Consider the following 24,286-nt stretch of genomic DNA (forward strand, 5'->3'; position numbering starts at 1 on the left):
GCCGATCGATCGGCACACCTCTAATCATAACATTTTCTCCAGAAAGTTTAATCATCTTGCAAAGTAATTACTTACAGTGAATGTAAGAGAAAAAACCTACTTATTCCGATGAAGCAGCACTAGAACATCAAAGTGTTAATTAATTGTTACTTTAGTTGTCTTGTTCCAACATGCCATTGGTACTGAAGCGCTCACCGACAGCCACACCTGTACAGAGCAACATGTTGCTAGCATGAGGCTGCCTTTTGCTCTGCTAACTGCTCTGAAATGAAAAGGTCAAAGGGCGTTTTCACACCTGCTGATCTCTGCTGCCAGGGCTCCCCTGGCGACGTGTTGAAAGACCCTCGGGTCCAGTGCTGGATCGAAAACTACCGCAACCTGCTGGACGCATGGAGGTTCTGGCACAAACGGGCCGAGTTTGACATCCTCAGGGGCAAACTGGACCCCAGCTCCAAACCTCTAGCTCAGGTAACGACGCTCGTTTCTGCTGCAGAGCCTTTAATCCGAACAGTATGTAAACCCAGGCAGCATGAAGCTGTTGGTTTTACACTCATTGCACCAGGCCTACCCAGGGCTACAACTATCGATTAGTTTAATAATCAGTTCTTCTGTCAGTTAATCGGATTTAAAAAATGACCACATTCTACAGAGTTTTAATTTAACCACTTTCGCATGTTTAATACAATATGATGGCACATTGAAAATTTAATTTAATTCCTTTTATAAAAAATGTTTTATTGCCTAAAATGCAAGAACATGGCATCTCTTTTGTAAATACCTGATCATTTGTAGCAAATGATGCAATTAAAGAACTTTAAAAAATACTTCTAACATCATGTGAAAAGCTCAGACATATTTCTGCTTATCAGTGCAGTGTAGGGCTGATCTGGGGATTGATTTTTGGATTAACCAATTAATAACTGGATAACAAAAGCTTAGTAGGAGGTTGTTTTTAAGAATTTGAACCATTTGGATCTCCATTAGTGGCAATTCCCTGAATCTACACATAAAACATGAACAACAAAAAATACATAACATACATGGGTCACATAATTTCAAAAGTAAAGATAACTGCAAAAATAAACAATACAAAACATATTTTTTTGCATATTTTTGGCCTAATTACTGCTCTTAGTATGTTGTTCTTTCAGCAAATGACCTTTTTGAAATCTGTGTACTCCAGTTAACGATTAATCAATTACTAAATTAGTTGATTCCCAGAAAACCTCAAAACCGAAGCACTGAGTTCCTATTTTGAGTTGCCTTTGATTAGTAGTAAGTAAAGTTGAAACGATTAATCGTTTCAACTTTACAATTATTGAGGTTTACAATTATTGAAGTTATTGAAGTTATTGTCAAATAATTTATTAATCGATTAATCGTTAACTGAAGTCTCAATAAAGGCCATTTGGTGAAAAAACCCAACAAATTCAGAGCAGGAATTAAGCCAAAAGCATCGAAGGTAAAAACACATTTGTCTGTAAATATGTTTTAGCCAAAATTAGCTAATCTGAAATACTGGTCCAGATTAACTAAGGAATGCTAAGGTATTGAATTTTAGGCAATTAAATGATTATTTTCTTATTAAAAAATTTACTGAACTATTTCCTTATTTTAATGTATTTCTTATATAGTATTTTAAAAAAGGTTAAATAGAAAATTTGTAGAATGTGCCATTTTTTAAATCGGATTAATCAAATAATCTTTAGTTGCAGCCCGAGTAGAATGTGGAATATTGATCAACATATTTCATGTTGACAAAATGTGATGTTTATTCCTTTTTCACAGTCGGTGTCTCTATGATGTTTTTATGATATAACGCACTTTAAATAATCAAGTAATCCTGATTAATCGATTAATCGTTTCAGCGCCAGCCCTATGTTTTGCTTTCTGCAGGTGTTTGTGAGCTGTAATTTCTGCGGGAAGTCCATCTCCTACAGCTGCTCTGCGATGCCTCATCAGGGCCGGGGCTTCAGCCAGTACGGGGTCAGCGGGTCGCCCACCAAATCAAAAGTCACCAGCTGTCCTGGCTGCAGGAAGCCTCTGCCGCGCTGCGCACTCTGCCTCATGAACATGGGCACACCTGTTTCCAGCTGCTCAGGTAGGATCAGCCGGACGCGGAGCTGAAGCTGCTGTAATGCTTAACTTTAGGAGGGATGACTGGACTTTGGTCGCCGTTTAAAACCTGTTAGCACCTGGACGTTTACTGCTGTGACATCACACCCAACAGCGCTGATAGTCGGGTTTAAATGTTGAATCTTTTGGATTCAGGAACTGGAAAGTCGGACGAGAAAATGGACTTAACAAGGGAGAACAAACTCGCCCAGTTCAACAACTGGTTCACCTGGTGTCACAACTGTCGGCATGGTGGGCATGCCGGTCACATGCTGAGCTGGTTCAGGTGGGCGACATTTTGAAAACTATTTTCATGCTTTTGAAATTCACATGTAACACCCAAAAATGGTATTCAAGTTAGGGATTCTCTTCTTTCACTTATCGATACAGATATCAGAGGTTTCGTATCGACCGATACCGATCCGATACAGGAAAAAGAGCTGAATTGAACGTCTCTTTTTAAAATAAAATACACATAAATTTACTTAATTTAAAATTTATTTGATAATTCTGCACCAGTTAAATACACCAGTATCTTCACAAAGTTGGTCAAACATGTGAAAACAAGCCCTGCCTTTGAGTTATGAAAGGTAACCTGATAGTCTGACTTCTTCCCAACAAACTAATTCGAGTTGAGAGACGACTTAAAGTACAATGCAGTTTTTCTTTCATACACTGTAATGTGGTTCTAATATTGTATATAATGGTTTAAATTAGAAATTGGCAGATTGTGCAGTTTTTAAAAATGTGATTAACCATCAGAATAATCGATTGATGGATTGTTAGGAACCGAGGACCGGTTCTCAGGAGTTCAATTACTTGGAATCGTTATCGGTTCCCGTAACTTGCGACGTATTGAACACGCTGCGTATTCTGCTTTAGAGGATATCCAAGATGGCGTCACTTCAGAAACGCTCGAAAATATGTTTCACACAAAAAGAAAGACGATTGTCGGGCCGGTTGCTCAAATCTTTAATCACAATAGGAGGAGGAAACCCCTCCAGCAACCTCAAACAGTTCACCACACAGCCGGCAACCGATTTGTGTTTGATAGGTTGCTTAGCAACGGCGATGACTCTCAAGGGGGCGGAGCTTCGATCGCAGCCTCTCCTGCTATGAACGTCCCAGTTGGTGCTAAACTCCTCCACTTCCTGGTTACTGTGTTAATATTAACGCCAATGTTGGAATAATCTCCAACATTTACAGTCATATTTAATAAATTGGAATATGGTTTCAGACGAGGCTCGTTTATTATATTAAAAACACAAACTGTTGATGTTCAGTATGCTGCATTTCGTGTTAAAATTACAGGGGGATTTTATCGTTTAAGCAAGTTTTAATTTAGTTTGAATCGAACAAGCAAAATTAAAACTCGATGCATATGTTGAATTAAAGAGTTTATTTCCTGACTCAGTGAGGAATCGACTCGATAAGCGAGATCGATAATGTAATCGAATCAAATTCAATTCAAATTCAAACATATGTTATTGATACCAAAGAGAAATTAAGTACAGTCGATAAATCCTTATCAGTTCCCCTAACTATGCTGCAGCCCTGACACATTACAGTTGCCTGTGAATAAGAACGTGTTCATCTGTGCCCCACAGAGACCACACAGAGTGCCCGGTGTCGGCCTGTGCCTGTAAATGCATGCAGCTGGACACCACAGGGAACCTAGTGCCGGCAGACAGCAGCTAACCGGGACACGCGTGTCGGAAACCGAAGCTAAACACGAGCCGGGAGCCAACTGGTGCAGACCGGCTGCTGCGCCGCCACACCAGCGAGCGTCTGCGACGACCCGCTCTGAAGAGGCTGCTTGGATAGAAAGTTACTCTGCAAAAACACAAAATCTAACCAAGAGCTTTTGTCTAGTTTCTTCTGCAAATATCCTACTATGTTTGAAATAAAACCAAACTACTAAGTAACTTTTCAGCAAGAAATAGCAGCTCGTTTAAGTCAACAATTCCTTAAAACTGATGAAAAATCTTAGAATCTACCAGTGAAACTAAATATTAAGGAATTATTGACTTAAAACTTTCAAGTTACTTGTAAGTTAGTTTTGTCTTATTTCAAATCTACTAAGATATTTGCTCTAGACACTAAACAAAAACATGAATATGTTTGTTATTTGGAGTGATGCTGTTAAGCATTGTCTAGGGAATGTTGCATCACACCAGAGGTCTATATGAAGAAGGGAATCAAAGTGTGGGAAATGATTTGACTAACCATGTTAACGTGAGAAAGGGAGCAACTACTAATTTACTGCTCTGCTAATAAAAATCACTCTCAGGAGAATCACAAGAGGCTGTGCTGCTTCCAGCCTCTTCCAGTCTAACCTGAATCAGGATGCTGTTGTTTTTAATATACAGTCAGATATCAGGTCGTGCCATTATTTCTAAAGTGAGTTTTGTTGTGTTTTCGTCCGTATTTATCGTCTGGTGGAGAAAAGAAAATCTCCACATACCTCATAAACGTTTTGTTTGGGGTGCGATTACAATAACACACTGCAAAAACATCAAATCTTACCAAGTATTTTTATTCTAGTTTTTAGTGCAAATATCTCAGCACACTTGAAATGAGACAAAACTAACATAAGTATTTTTACAGAAACACATCTGAGCTTGTTTTAAGTCAATAATTCTTTAATATTGATGAAATAGTTCTAGCTAAACTTGCAGATTTCACTTATAACAAGGGAAAATGTCTTGTTATAAGTGAAACAATCTTCTAGTGGAACTAGCACTTTTTAAAAATGAATATTAAGGAATTACTTACTTGAAACAAGCTCCTATTTATTTCTGAAAAGTTACTAGTAAGCTATTTTTTTCTTATTTAAATTGTGCTAAGATTTTTGCACTAGAGCATGTGTCAAACTCGAGGCGCGCGGGCCAAATCTGGCCCACCGTAGCCATTTTTGTGGCCCACTAGACCCTATTGTAGGTCTCATAACATTATTTTATAAGTCAAATTAAACCAGTTTTTAACTGTGTATTGCCAAATGGCATCGATGTGAAAATAATTTAATGTTTAATTTGAAGAAGTTCCCATCAAATGGAGAGAGCTATTTATTTGTATTGTTTTTTTTTACATGACAGGTTGTGACAGTCGATATTACTTGAAAAGGCTCTGATTGGTTGTTTTTGGTTGGGAGTGGTGCATTTCTTCAGATGGTAACAGAACAAACGGCCCTTTAAATTCACAGTATGTAACTTTTATAAAAAATATATTTTTACATACATGTTGAAACTGTCAATGAGACAGCCAATCTGTGAAAGCGTTGAGCTCCTCTGTCTTCTCACAGTGCTAACAACCAATCAGAGCCAGGAGATGGGTCTTAGCGCTGTCCATCACCCTCTGTACGCTGCTGCTCATCCTCCCATTTCTCTCTGCCTGCTGTGAATGCTAAGGCTAACTAGCATGGATGATGACAGATAAATGGCTTTCCTGTTATGGCAAGTGTTTTCTCTGCCTTTAGCAGTGATTACATGAGCATGATTGACAGCGCTAAGTCCCTCGTCCTGGCTCTGATTGGTTGTTTTGATGCTGAGCGTTGCATTTCTTCAGATGACGATATTAGCTCAAGGAGAAGGCGGAGGAGCTTCATGTTTTCACAGATTATCTGTCTCATAACAAAGTGTGACAACATGGTTTTAATACGTTCAGACATATTTTTTAATTAAAGTTACATACCGCACCTTTAAGGAGATCCATGATCTTGATGAGTTTGACACCTCTGCATCAGAAAGTAGACTTGATGAGCTTTGGTGTTTTTCCAGTGATGCTCTCCAGTGTGAAAGGTTTGCTGTGGAGGGAGGGAGGGACGGACGGGGGGCGGATTAGAGACGTTGTGGAGGAAGAGGAGTGTGGGAGGGTGCGTCTGCATTCACCAGCCCTACTCCAGGCCTGTGGTCTGTGAAAGAAGCTCCCCAGAAAACGGCAGCTGCTCGGCACCCTGACAAGACCCTCCAGATTGTTCCCCTCATAAAGAAGCTCAGCTGCCGGAACACTATTGACTCAAAGAGAAAACGAGAGAACAGCGACTCCCCTCCCTCCTACAACCTCCACATCAACACACTGCCCTGCTCTTTCTTTTCTCCCCTCGCCGATGCCCAAATTGCACCCAAAATCTATGCATACCACATGAGTCCAGGGATGGCCGCCATCTGTGGGGTAGCGATCGCCTGTAAATGGCGTCTGTGTCTTTCTTTGCTCGGTCTCCAGCGCAGGGACTGATTGTAAATTGGGCGGCCTTACCCATAGCTGCCTAAATCACTTAGTCATGGAGAGCTGAGGAGGAGTTCACCGAGGTTCTAAAGGCCTGCGTTCCCCTTTGTGGGCCATCTTGGATCAGGGCGGACAAATTGGTGAGCCCTGGAAAACACAGCGGCTGGAATTTCATCCTTTTCAACCGTTTTTTTGTGTTTTTGCCTTTTAAATAAATCTCAGTTGACAAATCGAAGTGCTGTTGAATGGAGGTGCTTTCCATACATTTGCTTGGTTTGTTTTACGTTATGTTTTACAGACGCAGATGGTGTGGATTTGTGCTTACTGAATCTTTTCCTCATGTTACGTGGAAATTTCAACACAATTTCACATTTTCACCTCACTATAGAAGATAAACTGGGAATTTGATATATTTTGGACACTTTCAAAATCCATACAACAGTCTGACACAAACACAGTGCTTTGCAAAAGGTTTTAAAGGGTACTTATGCAAAATTAACTTTTTACACATTTTTATACTTCCATTTGGGTCATAACTGCTTCTAAAAACAGCCTAACCACTTAAAAAAAGCACTTAACCCTTATTTTGGCAATATGTAAATTTTTTTTTTTTTGGTATTTGCTGTTGATTTTTAAGTCGCATTTGACGGCCACTGCCCCGTTACCTAGCAACCCAAGCTAAGTTCCAGAACGTTTGGACGGCTGGTTTTACTGCTGTATGCGCTGTACAATGGCTGCTGGAAAAGACACATGCTTTGTTGTTAACTTACCATCCAGAACCACTTGCTACAACTTTCGTGGTTGTACAGGAGGAGGCTCCACTTCTGCTTTTCAAAGACGTAAGGTTGTATAACTGCGCAACTGTTTGCAGGTATTTTCATGTATGAGTGTAAATTTTGAGTTGGAGGGCATGGCCAGAAGCAGATTATTTGAATTTAAAATGACAGAATAAAATCTCATTATCTAAAAATGATTTTGTGCAAAAAAATCTAATTAAAATGTTTTGTATAGGCCATAGGCATAGTAATTTTTTGTTTTCAGACTCCCTGTAATCTTTCAAATCGATAATCAATAAATCTCCAGGAGTCTGTCGCACATTTCCTATTCAGTCGTGGTACCTCAAAGTACAAAAACTTTATGCAGTATGAGCTTCAAAAACAGAGAATGAGGACAAAGTATGTAGTACTAGACCTAAAAGAAAACAAAAATATTCACATTCCTGAACTTTTTCACGTTTTATCACATTGCAAAAATTAGAATCTTAAATGTGGGAAGCTAGTAGCAACAACCAAAAATACTTACAGCTGTAATTGGAGTTATAGGTGATTATAGACAGTATTGACTTATATATAAAGCATAAGATTTAAATAAAATACACTAAGGCTGAAACAATGAATCTGATTAATTGTGATGATAATTTCATAACTGATTAATCGTTATCTGGAGAATGCAAAATCAGAACACCATTTACTGAAAGAGCAGCACATTCAGAGGAGTAATTAAGCCAAAACTGGACAAAAATGGGATACATTTTTAATTTAAGATAAAAAAAAATATCTTTGTATGTAAACATGTTCTACCCAGAACTCCTTAAGCAGGAGTTTTATCTTCTCCTGGTTCAAATTCTGCTAAATATATCTCCTGCTAGACACCTTTTTCTATCCAATTATTAATCAATAAATCCAACAGATCAGCTCTACATTGTATAGATCTTAAGCAGAAAGAGATGAGCTTTTGTTGGTGTTAAAAGTATTTTTTTAGCTGCAGATGCATCTTTTACTACAAATAATTAAATGTAAACTAAATAAATGCTATATTATTGCATTTTAGGCAGTAAAATGTTTAATTAAAAAATGTAATTATATGGTCATTTGCGTATTTTACTGTATTTCTTATATCGTACCAAATAAGCTTATGTGGTTAAATGCAAAATCTGCAGAATATGCCAACTTTTAAAACCAGATTAATCAATTACTAAAATAATCATCAGTTGCAATCCTAAAATTCACTGAGGTTTGTGGTTGTAGTGTAACAAAATGTGGTGCTTTGTGTATCTAGAAGTCCTTCCTTTGAGTTATGAAAGATTACATGATAGTCTGACGTCTTTCTAGCAAACTAACTGAAGCTGACAGATCATTTAAAGCACAGTGCAGCTTTTCTGTGTAAATATGTTGGCATATTGTCATGGAACAGTCCAATCTCAGAGGCTGAGGTTGAAACTGTGTCCTGCCATCGGAAAGCAGCCATTACCCAACTGTCTAACCACATTCATCGGCTAAACATGTTAAGGCATAAAAGGAATTTGACTCAAGTTTCTTGAAGCTCTCAGAGCATTTCTATGCAGAATAAGCAGCAGTAAAAACACACACCGCAATAAGTAAACATTGGGTCTTTAATGTATGCAGTTATGTCAAATTAATGTATATAAACAATGAGATTAACATTTTAATCTGTTATATTCTACTGGTTAAATAATTTAAATGCAATATGATAGTTTAGAAGTAAACTTTTCAGATACATTTTGGGAAAATAATTTATTACGTGTAAATGTACAAGTCTGTTTATCCTTTCAATTGACAATGAATGAAAGCTCCAGAACAGCTACAGCTTTTAACTGCAATTAAGTCTTTTATGAAAACTTAAAACACTTCTGAATACAGTTTAGAAAGGATTAAAAACTTTACACATTTGATTGTACTTTATTTTCTTAAAATAAAAACCGTGAAAAATGTTTAACATAATGTAATTTTGATTGGTTGAAAGTAACTCTATGGGCTGGCAGAAGCCAATCACTGATCTTACTGTACACGGTGACTGACCAATCAGAAACCAAGGGACTCACAGCTAAGGCCCGCCTACTTACGCCAGCCAGTAGTCGAGCTGAAAAACTGTCAAGTGAGTGAACAGGATGGGGACGGCTTGATAGCAGCAAAAATACGTAAAAAATGTAACGAGAAGTTGTAAAAACAACTTTAAAAGTTATCCATGCCATGTTTGGAGTTCACCACAGCACATGTTAGTAACCTACAGGTAAGTTTGCTCCAAAATAAGTCATGTCGGATTGTTGTTTTTTTTACCCTCCTTAAAAGCAGGAGTTGAGAAATTTTAAAGGAAGCTAACGTTTTTCGCTAACAGACTGATGTTTATCTCAATAGTCCTCCAACCTTCTCCTCCTTTTCTAGACAAGCAGCAGCAGCCTTGGGCAGTGCGTGTTTTCCCCCTGCGATAACAGTAAGCAGCCAGTTTCGGAAGATGTCAGCGCCCAGTAACTCCCTTCAGCAGCCGAGGGTGAGGCGCAGCAATGCGGGCTCCCCGGGCTCGTTCACCCAGAGCGGCAGCAGCTGCAGCCGCTTGCACCCCATCCGCGCCACTGTGCCTTACCAGCTCCTGCGTGGGGGTCCGAGCAGCCCCACACGGCCGCAAACCCTGCACGGAGGAACAACAACCAGCCGGGTCTCGAGTAGCAGTCCCCCTTCCAGTCCTCCGCTCTCTGCAGGAAGTACAAAGCAAAGAGTGTCACCCGAAAATAAGGAGGCTTCCTGTCCCCCAGACTCCCCTGTGTCAAAAGGTAAAACGAAAAGAGCGTTTTATATACTTAACTGCACACATAAATGATATATCGCCACGTGTGTGGTCGCCTGAGAGCTTGTCATTGTGCTTTCTGTTGTTACTGTTATGTAATTAAGAGTGGAAAGTGAGAATGTGTGTTAAAATTTCAGGGCTGGATTTAGGAGCATGTGGGCCCCTGGGCTAGAGCCAGTCGTGGAGGCCTACAGGCACACACACTTTCTTTCAGGAATGCAGATTACACTATTGTTGATTATTAGTTTCACATCGGTGTTTGGGACTGGTTGCCATGCAGTGCAGTGGAAGATTTGCTCAGCTGAAGATTGGATGAAAAATATTCCCTTGATGTACAGTTCACTTTTTAAAAAATGAATTTGGTTGAGGTAGCACATCGCCACTGTATAAAGAGTCAAGACTGGGGAAAAAACAAAAAAAGTTTGGGGAGAGTGGAGAAGCTCACAGTGTCTAAACATAATGTAAACAATAATATCACAATGAACCGCCATCTTGGTAGTCAAGCTCAGCGCAAGTGTAGCTGAACCATGGCATCAAGACCAACAAAAAGAAAATATATTGACAAGTGTGCGAGAAATATATATCGACAAAATCGCTGCTGTCTGAGTGGACCTGTATGAGACAGAGAAACGTCATGGAAACATGATGTGAACAAGCTGCCTCCGGTTTACTATGACATAGTTAACTACCTAGTGAGGAGCGCCTACACCATGGATGCATACAATCAATGTTTAAATGGATTTGTAAAGGACGTGCGAACTCTTCAAGTAAATAACAAGGTTTTGGTTACTGGCAGAGTAAGTCCATGTATCATACACGTATGCTATATGGCCGTCTTAACTAGCATCTAAAAGCTACATTAGCTAAGACAATTTTGCTAGTTTTGTAGTACAATAAATATCACTGATTTTTATCTTGGTATTATACAAAGATGGGTAGAGTGTTCAAAAATTGGAATTGAGTAATCGGTGAGCTAGCTCTGAGCTTATAGCTAGTTTATTGTTGTCATAGCAACTCCATAGCAACTGTCATGGAGGTTACGGATACCTACCAACATGGCTGTTGCTACATACTAAATGTGCTCCTGTGAGAACTGTGTATAATGTCCGCTTACACCTTATTTTAGTGTCATAGTTTGAACGCCATCCAGCAGAGGGCGCCGCTGGTCATCCTTTGGCAAAGCTGGTGATACAGAAACAAAGATGGCGGCAATACCAGAACTGGAAAGAGAAATATTCCAAACGGACTCCAGTGTGGGATGGAAAATTAACTTTTTGCATTGTTATTTTGAAATATAAACACTCGACAAATTCCTTAAGTTTCACCTGAATAGCTCTCATTCAGCCAAGTCAGCATGTTATTAAAAATTTAACTCTTTACGTTTTGGAAAGACGGTCGGCCATCTTCATACAAGAGAAAGCAGAAATTTTTAAGAATATGACCGCTTATTAATTAATATTTAGTAAATCAATAAAATCAATCAACTTTAGATTAACTCATTAATTGATAACTTGCACCCCGAATCAAATATAACAAACTACAACTCCCACATCTAGCCTAGTAGCTAACGCATTCACCAATGTCTTAGAGGTTTTTCAGACAAAAACGTATTTGTCCGCTCTAAGAAACTTTCTAATAATAATAATAATTAATAACAATAACAGTAGTATTTGGATCCCTTTTGTGATTATCTGTATGCTGAAAATACGACTCACAATGTCACAGTAAAGTTGCTGATTCTAAATTTAAAGCTTGCTGTTACTGTATTTGGAAACGTATATAGTAAAAGTCGGTGTTTACAAAGTGTTAATTCATTAAAAATGTAAATTTTGTGCACAAGACTTTGCTAACAATCATCCCTGGATGTAACATTTGGAAACATCATCTAAAAGCCTGGAAAAAGCCTTTTTTCCACGCACAACTAGGCATTCATGATGTGGTTAGGAGAAGTTCTGTAAATCCATTTCTGAAAGGAAGAAGAGAAAGGACCTCGTGGCAGAGAGACATGCTGCCACTTGTAATCTGTCCAGTTCATTCCCTGCAGAAACACGGCTGAGGGAATGTTACCTAATGACTGGTATCACTGGAAAGGGCAGAAACAGAACTCCCCAGTTTGTCCTGCAGGATATTAGAAAATCATGTGTTTGCAATTCTATTGTGTATCGTTAATAGGATATAAACAGGGCTCCCACACGGTCTGGAATATGAGTGAGGGATTATTACCATAATTATAGTCTGGAAAAATGTGGAAAATTAGAATATACAAAGATATTTTTATTTCCAGGCAACTTTATTCCTTTCATTTATCTATTTGATTATCCATTCTTCATCTGCCTGTCTAACTTTTTTCCTTCTCATAGTTGTTTTTGCAGATTTTGTATGAATGCTTAAAAAATGGAAAATCAACATTTTTCTTTTTTCCTTACCTGTGAGAATATAATTAGCAATTCTTTCTGATGTTAGTGTTACAAATAGGCTTGCCACAATAAGCAATAAATCAATTAATTGCATGATAATTTAAAAGAAGTTTATTGGTCTCAATTAGTGCTTTTGTTGAAGAACAATTTTACTAACAGAAACTTCATAATTAATTTTATTTGTTGTCTTGTTTATTTATTTTTGGATATTTAAAATGTTTTCCAGTTTCTGTGTTAAATGTTTATTAGAATTTAAAGTTTATTGAGTTTTGAGAATTTCTGTTCAGTTATGATTTTATTGCCAATATATTACTTGAAAATGGTCTTAAAACAACAATATTATTGTTTGTCGCAGTGACTTCTGGCACAATTTATTGTTTCATTATAAATTATACATTTTATAATTTTTGCAGTTTATTACGTTAGGCTGTAAAAACTAAGTCACTCGACGTGCGTCGCTTCAGTGGCGCAGCGCTGGGCCTTGATGTCTGTTCATGCAGACTTTGAATGTAAACCAGATGCTCCTGACGCTCAAATCGCGTTTGGTGTTAATGCAGCTTTAGAACTAGCTCTTGCCTAGTTCCTATCTAATTTATAAAGAATATATGTACATTGCATCTATTACTCGATTACAGTTTTGAGTACTCTACTTTAATTTTGTTGGTCTCTAAGCCATGGTTCATCTACGCTTTGCCTACCAAGATGGCGGTTCAGTGGCACAGATCACTTCAGGTTCAAACTTGTGGGAGCTGTTATGAGTTGCATTACAGGCAGGAAAAGTGGATTTGGTTCACATCTGCCTGCTGTGTGAACCTCCATATAGGACAGGCTACGTCAGATACCATCTCTGATTCCTGGATAATTAGCTGTTTGCATGTTATGACAGCCATAAAACTGTTATACAGTTACAGTCTTAAGTCAGAGGCATCTGACCACAGCCTCACCAAACACAGTGACTGTTTGAGAATACTTGGATATGAGTTATGACAACATTTATTTTCCCTTTGGGATACATAAAGTGTTTCTGAATCGAATCATATTAGCTTATAGTCTTACCTTTAGCTGAAACGGTTCTCCACTTTTCTCAGTGCAGGTCATGGTGGTGTAACTGGGGGATTTTATGCTTGTGAAGTGCTTTCCATCCCTTGTTTCTTTGAACGGGATGACCTCCAGCCTTGATGGCCAGCCTGCCATGCAGTGCAGGAAGCAAAGTCCCGTCAATAACAACTCTGAAGTCACTTTTGCCAGGCAGGATGAATATGAGCTAGCCATGTTCGGCTAGCTCTTGGTGTTGATTTCCTACTCCAGCTGCATGCCTCACATTCCTCAATCCTCCAAAAGAGATGACCTCTAACCCCAGCTGGTTGTTCGTGTCAGTTGTGATGGAGGAGGCTAGATTTTCCTAAACGCATGTGAATTCTCAAATCCAAACAATCAAAAGGCCAATCGGCACAGATTTTATGGCTTTTCTGTGTCCAGAGGATTAGGACGGTCCTGCTTTCTGGATGCATCGACAGTTTCATGTTAACTTGTTGTGACCTTTTAGGTTCACCAGCATGACGTCTTTTCACCACACTGCTTACTGCTCACAGCCAAAATGCTGCTTCTGCTGAAACAGCTCAACTTAAAACTTACAGATTTAAAGGTCTAAGTATCTGATTCTGTTGAATTAAGCTGTCGAAGTTAGTTTTTATCTCTGTTCTAGTAACATTATTACTTGAATGTAAATAATTTCTGGATTTTATAAATGGTTCATTTGTTAGTGTAAATGTTGTCTTTACCAAGCAAAATGTTAGCTGGTTATGCACAATATCATCTTGATATTTTTGCCTGTTGCAATAAGCAATAAATCAGTTTATTACATAATAGAATAAAACAAATGCAATAATTTCCATTAGCATGATTTAGCGTTTTCCCTTTCTACCAAAAGCTGGATGATAAAATTCTTCAGTCTGGTGTTTTGATATCAACTCGCCATTTCTTTGAAGGTCAGTTTTGTTTAAAGAGACTTCATAATTCATTTTATTTGTTGTTTCTTTTGTTTTGTTTATTTGTTTTGGATATTTAAAATGTCTTCCAACTTTAAAACTTTAGTATTTAAAGTTTATTGATCTTTGAAGATTATGTCATTACCGTTATACTACTTGAAAATAGTCTCTAACCAACAACGTTATCGTTTATCGCAGTAACTGTTGGAGCAATTTATAGTCCAGCAAAATTAGTTGCGACATTCCTACTTAAAATTAATGTTCAAACTTGCAGGATTTGTCATCAAAGGAACTACCTTTTTAGAAAATGCATCTCAAGGTGTCTGCATCCTTAAAAAACTATTAAATTCCTGCATCTAAAAGTACGGCCTTAAAATGTCCTTAAGTTTGTTTTTTTTTTTAAATGTAAGTTGGCCTTAAATATGTTAGTCAGGTCTTAAATTTTGTTGTGGCATTTACTTTCCTACATTCGGTGTAATTTAATTTTCTTGCTGGATCTTTTCCGTCAGGTAAACGTTGGAGTCGCCTGCAGACATCTTTATGTTGTTCTGTAACTTGAGCTGATTGTGGCTGCTGCTAATTAGCCTCTAATCTACCCTTGCTAGCTAGTTAGCTAACTTTTTTGCATCTAGCAATATCATGTAAAATTTATTGCCAGTTGGCGACACAACAATGTTCATCTGTAATTTTCCTTCCTTGGACTGCAGGAATCGGGAAAACCCTTTTGATAATTTTGTTGAATGAAACTCTGAAATCTCTTCTTCAGAGTAAAAATGAAAGGAATTATGTGCTTCAAACAGGGGAGTGGCGATGGATTTTCTTTACTTTTATTATGTTTTTATACATAACGAAACCAACTGTAAAAAAAGAAACTGGCTTCACCAATGCTAGTTTGGGAAAACAGACATTGTTTGTAAAAGAAACAATGACATAAAAACATTGAGAAATAAGTAAAAAAGCAAAAATTAGCCATTTTTTAGAGCTAATTTGAGTGAGAAAGGATACATTAAATGACTGCATATCAGTTTATTTTAAGTTAATGAATTATGGGGATAAATGGTCATGAAAACACTGAAATATTTACTTGTACAGTACATGTTTAAAAACTTTGTATTACTTATAGCACCATTTTGTAAATGGAAATTTTGGTACAAAGGGACAAAATGACCAGCAACCAACAGGTAACGCCCAAGTTCTGCATTAAAAAGCTTCAGTATAATGTTAGCATGTGCTAACCCCTAACCCTAGCCCTTTGAAAAGCACTGGAGTAAAAGAATAAACATAACCCAACTTTGCTGTCATAATAAAGTCTGGGAAATGCCTGGGGTTAGGTGTGTAACCCCAGGTGAAGCGTGAATCTAAATGCTGGCTGGTTTTTGTTTTGCGATCCTCAGATCGAGCGAAGTTCTGGGAATTTTGTTTTCAGATGTTGTCAGGATGAACCCTTGTGAAAACCCACAGGAAACTGCTGACCGCATGTTTGTTTTTATATTTTCTTCTGTCTCTCAGTTAATAAAGCCAAACATCTAAAATGTCTTGTGAAGGGAAATCCAACATGAAGCGTTTCCTTCAACGCCGCTTTCTTACTACTGAAATCAGCAGATGGACTTCTTTGATGTCTCGACTTCTTTCACCGTTTCCTTTTTTTCTCATAAGGAGATTATTGTAGTCTGGTGAATGGGAAGGAGGGAGTTAGTGGGGGAATGGAAAATAACCACAATCCCAGTTCAGGGAGCAATGGCTTCGCTTATATCAATATTGATGGAAATTTAGCCTGCTTCCCTTGTCTGCAATGCTTCAGGGAATTTTACTGTAGCCCAGTAAGCTTACTTAGGCAATACCTTTGGGTGGGTAGGCTTGTGTGTTTTATGAACAAAGAACAACAATGACTGGCTGTGCAGCTCCACGAGGGAAGGGGCGCCTCATGTAGATGGTTTAGTCTGTGTGTGCTTTGTGTATGTGTGAAAGGCCTTTGCCTTGGCTCCTCTGGCAAGAAGTAAAACAAATGCACACATCTCTCACCTATGACTCCGTCCTCCAGCATTTGACGTCAAAACGAAGCAGCTTAATTGCAGTAATTACACACCTGAATGGTTTCATTTAGGCTAACGAACACGTTTCACTGCGGGCTCAGATAGTCCAGTGGTTACTTTGGATTTGCATGTTTTGTTGTGTCCTGTTTGGTCTTCCATTGCGTGCCTCTGCAGGATTGTTGTGTGGATGCAGGCAGTTTTGATGTGCATTGCAGTGTGGTGGCTTATGAGCTCTTTATGTGGGTGGTGTGTGCTTAACTGCTCTAGGTCACAGCAGATTGCTCCCATAACATGAGATACTCCTGCTCAGCCTTTGGCATTTCTCTCTGCTTTCAAGCTCCTTTCTTTCTCTCTCCCTTTCTCACTCATGTGGTTCAACAACATCTTTGAAAACAAGAAGGGATCAAGGTCAAATTCCTAAGTGCAAACACGAAAAACTGAAGTAACGTCACTCACACATGGACCAACTGAGAAATTGGTTTGCTTAAGTTGTTTGGGGTTGCATATAGATGGTATGTTAAGGAAAATGTTTCCGTCTTCACAGCGGAAAGATCCAAACTACAGGTGCGTAGCTCCAGTGCCATACGGAGAGCGTCTTCCTTGGACGCCATCACAGGACCTTATCTCACTGGCCAGTGGCCTCGGGACTCCCACGCACCGTACCCTTCCTGCATGAAAGACAAAGCCACACAGGTAGGTACCACTCAGACCACAGCAGAGTCCAGCTCAAACCAGGTGTTTACTGGGACTATCACAGACTATCACCACACTTTACCAAAATTATTTAGATAATACAAGGATTTTTATAACTTTCTACATTTGCATGCAATTCCGTCACTGCAAAAACACAAAATCTTGCCAAATATTTTTTTTTTTTTTTTAGTGTTAATGTCTTAATACACTTGAAATAAGACAAGCTAACTTAAAAGCAACTTTTCATGAAAATACAGAAGCTTGTTCTCAGTAAATATTGATGAAAAAATGATAGTTACACTGGCAGATAAATTAAGTCACAAGATGGGAAAAATGTCTTGTTATAAGTGAAATTCGTAAGTGTTGTGGCAGAGAGACGTTGGAGTAGGGGATAAGAGCTCATCGTCATTATGATTGATGGAAGTTTGAACGTCCTCCTCCTCTGGTGTTTGGGCTCACAGTACAGGTATTACTTTAGCTTTTAAGATGCTAACTAATTAGCTGCTCCCAACTGTAAAAATAAAACGACAAAAAAACTAAAGTGATCGCCTGTCCGACTACCTAAAGCATAATTGTCAAAAAATTTGGATGCAGTTTGTTGAGGATGATCCAAAAGTATTTTTGCGAAATTATTGGCTGACAACCAAAAAAAAATTCAGAATTTATTGATCTGCCAGAATTGATTAGTCTTTTTTTCTGGTGTTTGTTGCCATTGATCCTCCATATCCATGCATCAGTTTTACATTTACCCTGATCTCACTGTTGGTTGGCAGCCCACGCATGATTATCCAGTTTCAGAAAGAGTTTAATTTTTGAAGGACCGGGGCTTGTCGCGGGCTTGTTATGAAAGAATATTGAATATGTATGATTTGCAAGAGGGCAGCTCTCCCTATTGCTAACAGAAGCCTTTCATGTGACTGAATGAAGACCGCCAAGCCTAATTTACATGGGCTTCGTCTCTTTACCCCTCATTGCCTTGCGTTTCTTTGTTTGTTCTCTGAGGAAGTGGTAGGGGGGAGCTGGTGAGGTTTCTCGAAGTGGCTATGTGCAAAGTAAACACATCTAATTACAGGGTTCCTGTCTGGATCTGGAAAGTATGGAAAATCAGCTTGACAATTATCAAAGAGAGGGTAAAAATGCAGAGAAACATCTAGGCACGCCGTTATCTCATAGACTTCATGCTTTTTGGCACATGGTGATGTTGAGCCTGTCCTGTCCTGGTGAGATGAGCTCATAAGAGTCTGACTCAGAGCTGTGGATGATGGAAAACATTTGTTATGGCAGTAAAAATCGTAATGTGAGAAAATCCGTCGCACATCACAGTCCCAGAGCGATTCGTCGGAGCTCGAACCCACTTAAGGAATAGTCATAACCACTTCCTGTTTGCAAGTTCTGCCTGAGCCCATCTCTCTTTTTTTAAAAGATGACAGCAGAAAGCAGCAGACAAAAGGTCCCTGGTCTTTTTTGTTTTGCATTGCACCAGCTCAAGACGGCCTCTCCTTTGAGCTGTAATGCAGCTCTGCATGGAGGTGAAGTTGTTTGCACCTGTCCCCCAGGCGAGGCGAGGAGAATTCCCACTGCTTACCACCTGGCCCTCATGGCTGCCTGCCTTTTGTGTGGGAGTTGAGGAGCAGAGGGTCCATACATATGCTAATCACGCTTCCAGGATATGTCTGCAAGCCCTAGACCCTGCGGTTACAGAGCACAGAGAATCCGTATGAAGATTAAAGCTCTGACACACCAATTCACACACAAGAAAGGCAGACTGATCAAACAGTTTGTGTAGCCTGACATTTTACATTATTAGTTATATGTGAGCACAAACCACAGATCGTCAGTAGCTGCGTTTCCACTACAGATGTATGCAAGTCTTTGTCAAAAAAACACACTATTGCAATTGTGGTGGTCCATTAAATAAGGGTGCATTCACACCAGTTGTGTTCAGTCCGCTTTAATTGAACCCCAGTCCATTTGTCTGGAAAGTCCTGTTGGTTTGTGGAGTGAATGACCAAAAATGTCATGAAGGTTGAGATTAAGGCTGTTGTAAACGATTATTTTAGTAATCGAGTATTCTGTTGGTTATTCTGACGATTAATCAAGTAATCAAATATAAATTTGATCAAATGAAATATTGGTAAAGCCAAAGACTATACTCCAGTTTTTGGTTTATGTAATTCATCTTCAGTGAGTTTAACAGCTGAACTCTCACCTTGTCCAGCCATTTATAGGTTTTCTGTTCATGTTAGCGACGGGATTTCACACCTTCGCTTGCCACACACAGAAACTCATCTACCAGGTGTGTAACGCCACGATGCGCTCCGCCACATTCGTCCGTAACGTTACACTTACGTTAAGCATCAATGACAGAGGAGCAGCTTGCCGTGTTCAGTTTATCCCACTCGCCTGTATAAGTACACCCGCTGCGCTCTTCACCACCGTTCGCTCTGACCCGGCATCGCGGCAGTCAATTTAAGGATGTCTGTTGGTCCCTGAAAATGATAAAACCAGGACATTATCATAAATCAATAAAATCCTCCCAGACTGAACTTGAAAATTGGACGTTATGCCGCTAACACTTAGCTTTCGTCAACAACTCACAGGCAGAAATGAGAGCGCAGAGCAACAATAATAATGACAACATGGTGCTCTAAATAATAAAACATAATTTGATGAAGCTTCAAGGCAGATAATTTTTCTTGAGGAATCTTAATAATCGAGGTGCTGAAGTCATTCGAGGAATCGTTACGGCTCTAGTTGAGATGAGGATGAACACGGTCAGATCCAGGGTAAAGAGAGAAAATGTGTTTAATGATGTCCAAAAACCAGTTAACAGAGGCAACAGGTAAGAGAGTGACAAAGAAGGAGTAAAGGGTCCAGCGGTCAAGAGACGACACAGGTGAGACTAAACACACAAGGAATGATGAGGGAGCTGGAGATGGCTGGAAGCAGTCAAGGGCAAGACGCAACAACACGAGTCTAAGTGAACCAAAATACATACACAGAAACCAAAGTCCTCACAGAAAACCCAGAAAACGAACTCTGGTAAAAACGTTTCATTGCAATTAAAATGAACATTGGAACGCCAGGCGGACCGGAGACCGCTCCAAAAGCAGGAAGTGGACCATATTGTAGGGCATTCTGGGTAAATACAACCAAAACAAAAACTCGAGTCTAGACCTAGCGTGAAAAATGGCTTGTGGTCTTTTATCAAAGATGAGAGAAATCCTACAGCTGGATATTTAGAATATTTTCCAGTTCCTGTGTTAGATGTTCATTAGAAGTTTATCGTTTTTGAGAATACGTTATTATGCAATTATTACCATAATATTACCTCAAAATGGTTCAAAACAATATTATCATTTATTGCAATAATTACTGGGATAATTTATTGTCCAGCAAAATGACAGGCCTTCTCATTGCTGGTTATAACAAGTGCTTGATGTCAATTGTTGCTGCCAACGTTGACACAAATAATTATTAGGCTTAAAAGAATCATTACCGTTTTTTAAAGCTTTGTGCATTCAGGATTAGATTTGGTTTAATAATGTAAACCAAATGGTTACAGTGGAATATGCCTTAAAATCACCAATAATTTATCTACATAATCCTGTGAATGTCTGAAATCTAATTTCTGAAAGTGTGATTAAGGTCAAAATGTTTATTTTGAACAACAAGTTGTAGTATAATTGGTAATGAATCTAAAATCCTGGTTTTGGATGTGTTAGTAGTTTGGCATTTTCTCTCAAAAACGAATGTGTCTTTTAGACCAATGCACAAAACTACAGGTAATCAACTACTTTCCAGAAAGAAAAGTGAATTTAAAACATTCAGATAAACAATTTAGTGGCTAAACCAACATGTCACGCTTTCCTCAACCCTTTAAAAAACTCCCACTAAATGATAGCAGCAGGACGCTGCATGCATGTCTCGGCATGCAATCTAAACAAAACAGCCCAAATTCCACTGTGATTCAATTGAAGCCCAGTCATTATTTCCTGCTTTGGAGCTGAGCTGGATTCTTGAGGATGTTGTCGGCATGTAACCCTTTGGGTGGGAATCACAATAGGAAGTGAGCTGCAGGCTATGAGTTTTATCTGTGCAGCATTACATTATCAGGCACAACACCTGGCACGCTTCCCTGTTCACAAGGCACCAAGCTAAGGCTGCAGGTTCAACAGAGCGAATAAAAATGGCAGTCTGTGATAATCTGTTGGGAGTGGAAATGTAGTCAATAGAAAATTATCAAAACATTTTTTTTGTAATTTAGACTAAGAGTTTACTGTTGTTGTATAGCCGATAGATTTGGTTTAAAGAGAACCAATTTTTGACTTTTTTATTCTTCCATATGGTTTTCCACTGCTCCTAAAAAAATCATCCAGCCATCTTTTTGGCAATAAGTTGATGTTTTTTGGTGTCATTGTCACAGTTGACTAGCACTTTGCCGTTACCTAGCAACCACATCCAAGCTTCAGCACGTTAGGTCAGCTGGTTTTACCGCTGTATGCGCTGTACAATGGCTGCTGGAAAAGACAAGGGCTTTGTTGGCATCCAGAAACCACTTCCTGCATTATTGTTAGTTGTGCAGGAGGATCCACTTTTGCTTTTCAAAGAAGTACGGTTGTGTAATTGCACATCTGTTTGCAGCCATTTTTACGTGCGAGTGTAGAAGTTGAGTTGAGGGTGTGGCCAGCAGCAGATTATTTGGATTTAAAGGACGAGAGATCCTAAACTGTGATTTTAGTGTGCACAGCGGAGCACTATAAAATCACATTATCTAAGAATGACTTTAGATAATATAGTGAACATGTTGTATAGCTGATAGATTTGTACTATCCTGTTCCAGGAAGCATAACGGGTCACCTTGAAGCATATTGAATTGGGATTTAGACGCCATGCTTTACCACATGTGCCTGCTTGACTTCTTTTAGAACAAAGTCTATTAATTTAAATAAAAATGCAAACAATGGAACCAAAAGCCTCACAACATTCTCACTTCACTGGCATGTTGTTTAAAAAGTTGAAATGTTTCTTTTTGCTCGAAGTTTACTGTCAAAAACTTAAACATACACAAAGTCTTTTACATGGAAATTAAGGAACAGAGAAATGTAAGAATAACATAAATACAAATTTAACACAATGACGCAGCAGTGTTCTGCCTCTGAAGGAAAGCTACAGTAAACCATAATGTTCTCGGTTCTGGTTTGAAGAAACCAGCAGGTTTTGCTCTTGTCAGGTTTTCTGACTGATTTCTTTTCCTGGTCAGGACTCAGACAGGATTTTGGATAAGTTCCAGCGACTGCTTTATAGACCATCTCAATTATCTAACCTACTAAAACTAAAAGCATGTGAGCTTTTTGACCAGGCGTTGGTAGGAAACCCTTTACCCTGGCAATGTTCTAAAGATGACTGATGTCGTATTAAACGTCATGTGGTTGGTAAGATTGGGTCCATTGTTTCATTATTTATTATTTTTGCTAAAACAGGTTAAAACAGTGGCTTCAGTCTTTTCTCTGATCATCGGTATTTTGGACTCTATTGGGGACAGAATGAGGAAGTTGTTTGTCATCTGCCAAGGTTTTGTTGTTGACGTAGTAAATCTGAGTCAACTGGATCATGTAGATCAGGGGTGTCCAAAATGTGGCCCGGGGGCGATTTGTGGCCCTTGAATTAATTTTGTGTGGCCCCTGACCTTAAATTCAAGAATGCCACAAATTTGGCCATTCAACAGTTTTTGTACTTTTTTTTTAGTTTGTCTTCTAAAACTGAAAATGTTAAGAACAACACAAAGACGTTTTTAGAGTATTTTTTTCATTATTATATTAAGTCGTGCCAATAATATCAAGGAGGTTTTTACTCAAAGCATAAATATTTTTGAGTTAAAAAAAAATCTGTAATATCAAAAAAATTACATTTGAAATAAGCTTAAAAATGTTTCGTAGACTTAAAAAATGGAAAGTAACAAGCCCAAAAAGGTAAATAATTAAACATTTAGGCAAATGTCTGTTGTGCAGGTAATTGAGAAAAAATTCATTTCAATATTTTTGTGTTTTAATTGAAATTTTGGCCCTGAATAATTTCAACGTGGGAATTTTGGCCCTTGATGCAAAATGTTTGGACACCACTGATGTAGATGTTAAATAAAAGCTTGGGAATGAATGAATGATGTAACCGTTACTGTCGCATGCTACAATAAACACGTTAGCACTTTGTCCTCTCACATCGAAGCTGATCAGATGCTTTGATAGGAAACTTTGGTGAAACCTCACGCAGCTGTGCTTTATGTGTGCAGGAAATCCAAAAATGTGACCCAAGTAATTGATTTAAAAAAAAAACATTCTATAAAATGGAACAAAGTCTGAATAAAAGATGCACAAATAAATAATTTTGATATTATTAATTGACCTCCAGTTTCTTGAGAATTATTGTGGAAATTCATTCAAAATCAACAAATCCCCACACTTTTTTGCGCTAATAGATAATTGGGAGTTTACAGCAGATTTTTCTCAGAAATTGTCAAAAACTTTTACTTGTACTAAACGGCTGCTTCAGCTTTAACTGAACTGAGATTAAAGTCCAAGATCTATACAGCGACTAATAAAAGTCACATTTACCGTCATAAATAAGTGCAAATATTTCCAAATTAGTGCCAGAAATACGAAATCCTGAAGGGACTGAAAAGATGTTAAATAATATTGTTTAATTTTTAAAAATTCATTGATATTTTAACAGGTTTTATCATACATACCGGCCCTTTAAGAGCATTCATGATCTTGATTTGGCCCAAAATGAAAATGAGTTTGACTCCCTGATCTAGAAGCTCAGGTTGCATATCTAGAAATATGAACCAAATCAACTGAAGTTGTTCAGATCATAAAAGGTTTAAAAGATACATTTATGTCTCGCATTAAAACTGCATCTCTGATGAAAGTAGACTCAGTTTGCCAGTGAAACTTTAGTTTTTCCTCAGCAGTGTGAAGCCTTTCTAGCCATTTGCGTTGATTCAACTGCAGCAAATATATTGTTTACAACTTAATAACAAGAAATATATCTAATACACCGCTTGAAATATTAGTGTGATTTTTGTCATGAAATAAATATTTATTACATGATTAAAAACTGCTTTAAACAGCATCTGTAATCAGATTTATATTAGAAGCATTAGTTGATTCCTTATCATTTTAAGCCAGTTATTAAAAGCCACTTGTGGCTCCAGAGCCGCAGTTTGCATATCTAG

General features: G+C 38.4%; 2 protein-coding genes across 3 annotated transcripts in view; both read left to right on the forward strand.

Moving 5' to 3' along the window:
• Positions 1-4,021, forward strand: part of mios (missing oocyte, meiosis regulator, homolog (Drosophila)) — a 27,481-nt gene extending 23,460 nt beyond the window's left edge. Inside the window, exons 9-12 of the mRNA XM_015050601.1 lie at positions 316-468; positions 1,897-2,101; positions 2,272-2,401; positions 3,723-4,021. Of these exons, the coding sequence (XP_014906087.1) occupies positions 316-468; positions 1,897-2,101; positions 2,272-2,401; positions 3,723-3,813 (579 nt within the window). The 3' untranslated portion in view covers positions 3,814-4,021. The remainder of the gene's footprint in view (positions 1-315; positions 469-1,896; positions 2,102-2,271; positions 2,402-3,722) is intronic.
• A 5,080-nt stretch (positions 4,022-9,101) lies between these two features.
• The window catches only part of LOC106958612 (glucocorticoid-induced transcript 1 protein-like), a 35,680-nt gene continuing 20,495 nt past the window's right edge, over positions 9,102-24,286 (forward strand). The window contains exons 1-3 of one of the 2 annotated variants that reach the window (XM_015050596.1): positions 9,102-9,369; positions 9,522-9,907; positions 16,904-17,052. In XM_015050596.1, coding sequence (XP_014906082.1) covers positions 9,353-9,369; positions 9,522-9,907; positions 16,904-17,052 — 552 coding nt within the window. In that variant the 5' untranslated portion in view covers positions 9,102-9,352. The remainder of the gene's footprint in view (positions 9,370-9,521; positions 9,908-16,903; positions 17,053-24,286) is intronic. The other variant, XM_015050595.1, reaches the window with a different exon arrangement.

Source organism: Poecilia latipinna, unplaced genomic scaffold, assembly GCF_001443285.1.
Source record: "Poecilia latipinna isolate Pla-1442-1.1 unplaced genomic scaffold, P_latipinna-1.0 Scaffold1000, whole genome shotgun sequence".
Lineage (NCBI taxonomy): Eukaryota > Metazoa > Chordata > Actinopteri > Cyprinodontiformes > Poeciliidae > Poecilia > Poecilia latipinna.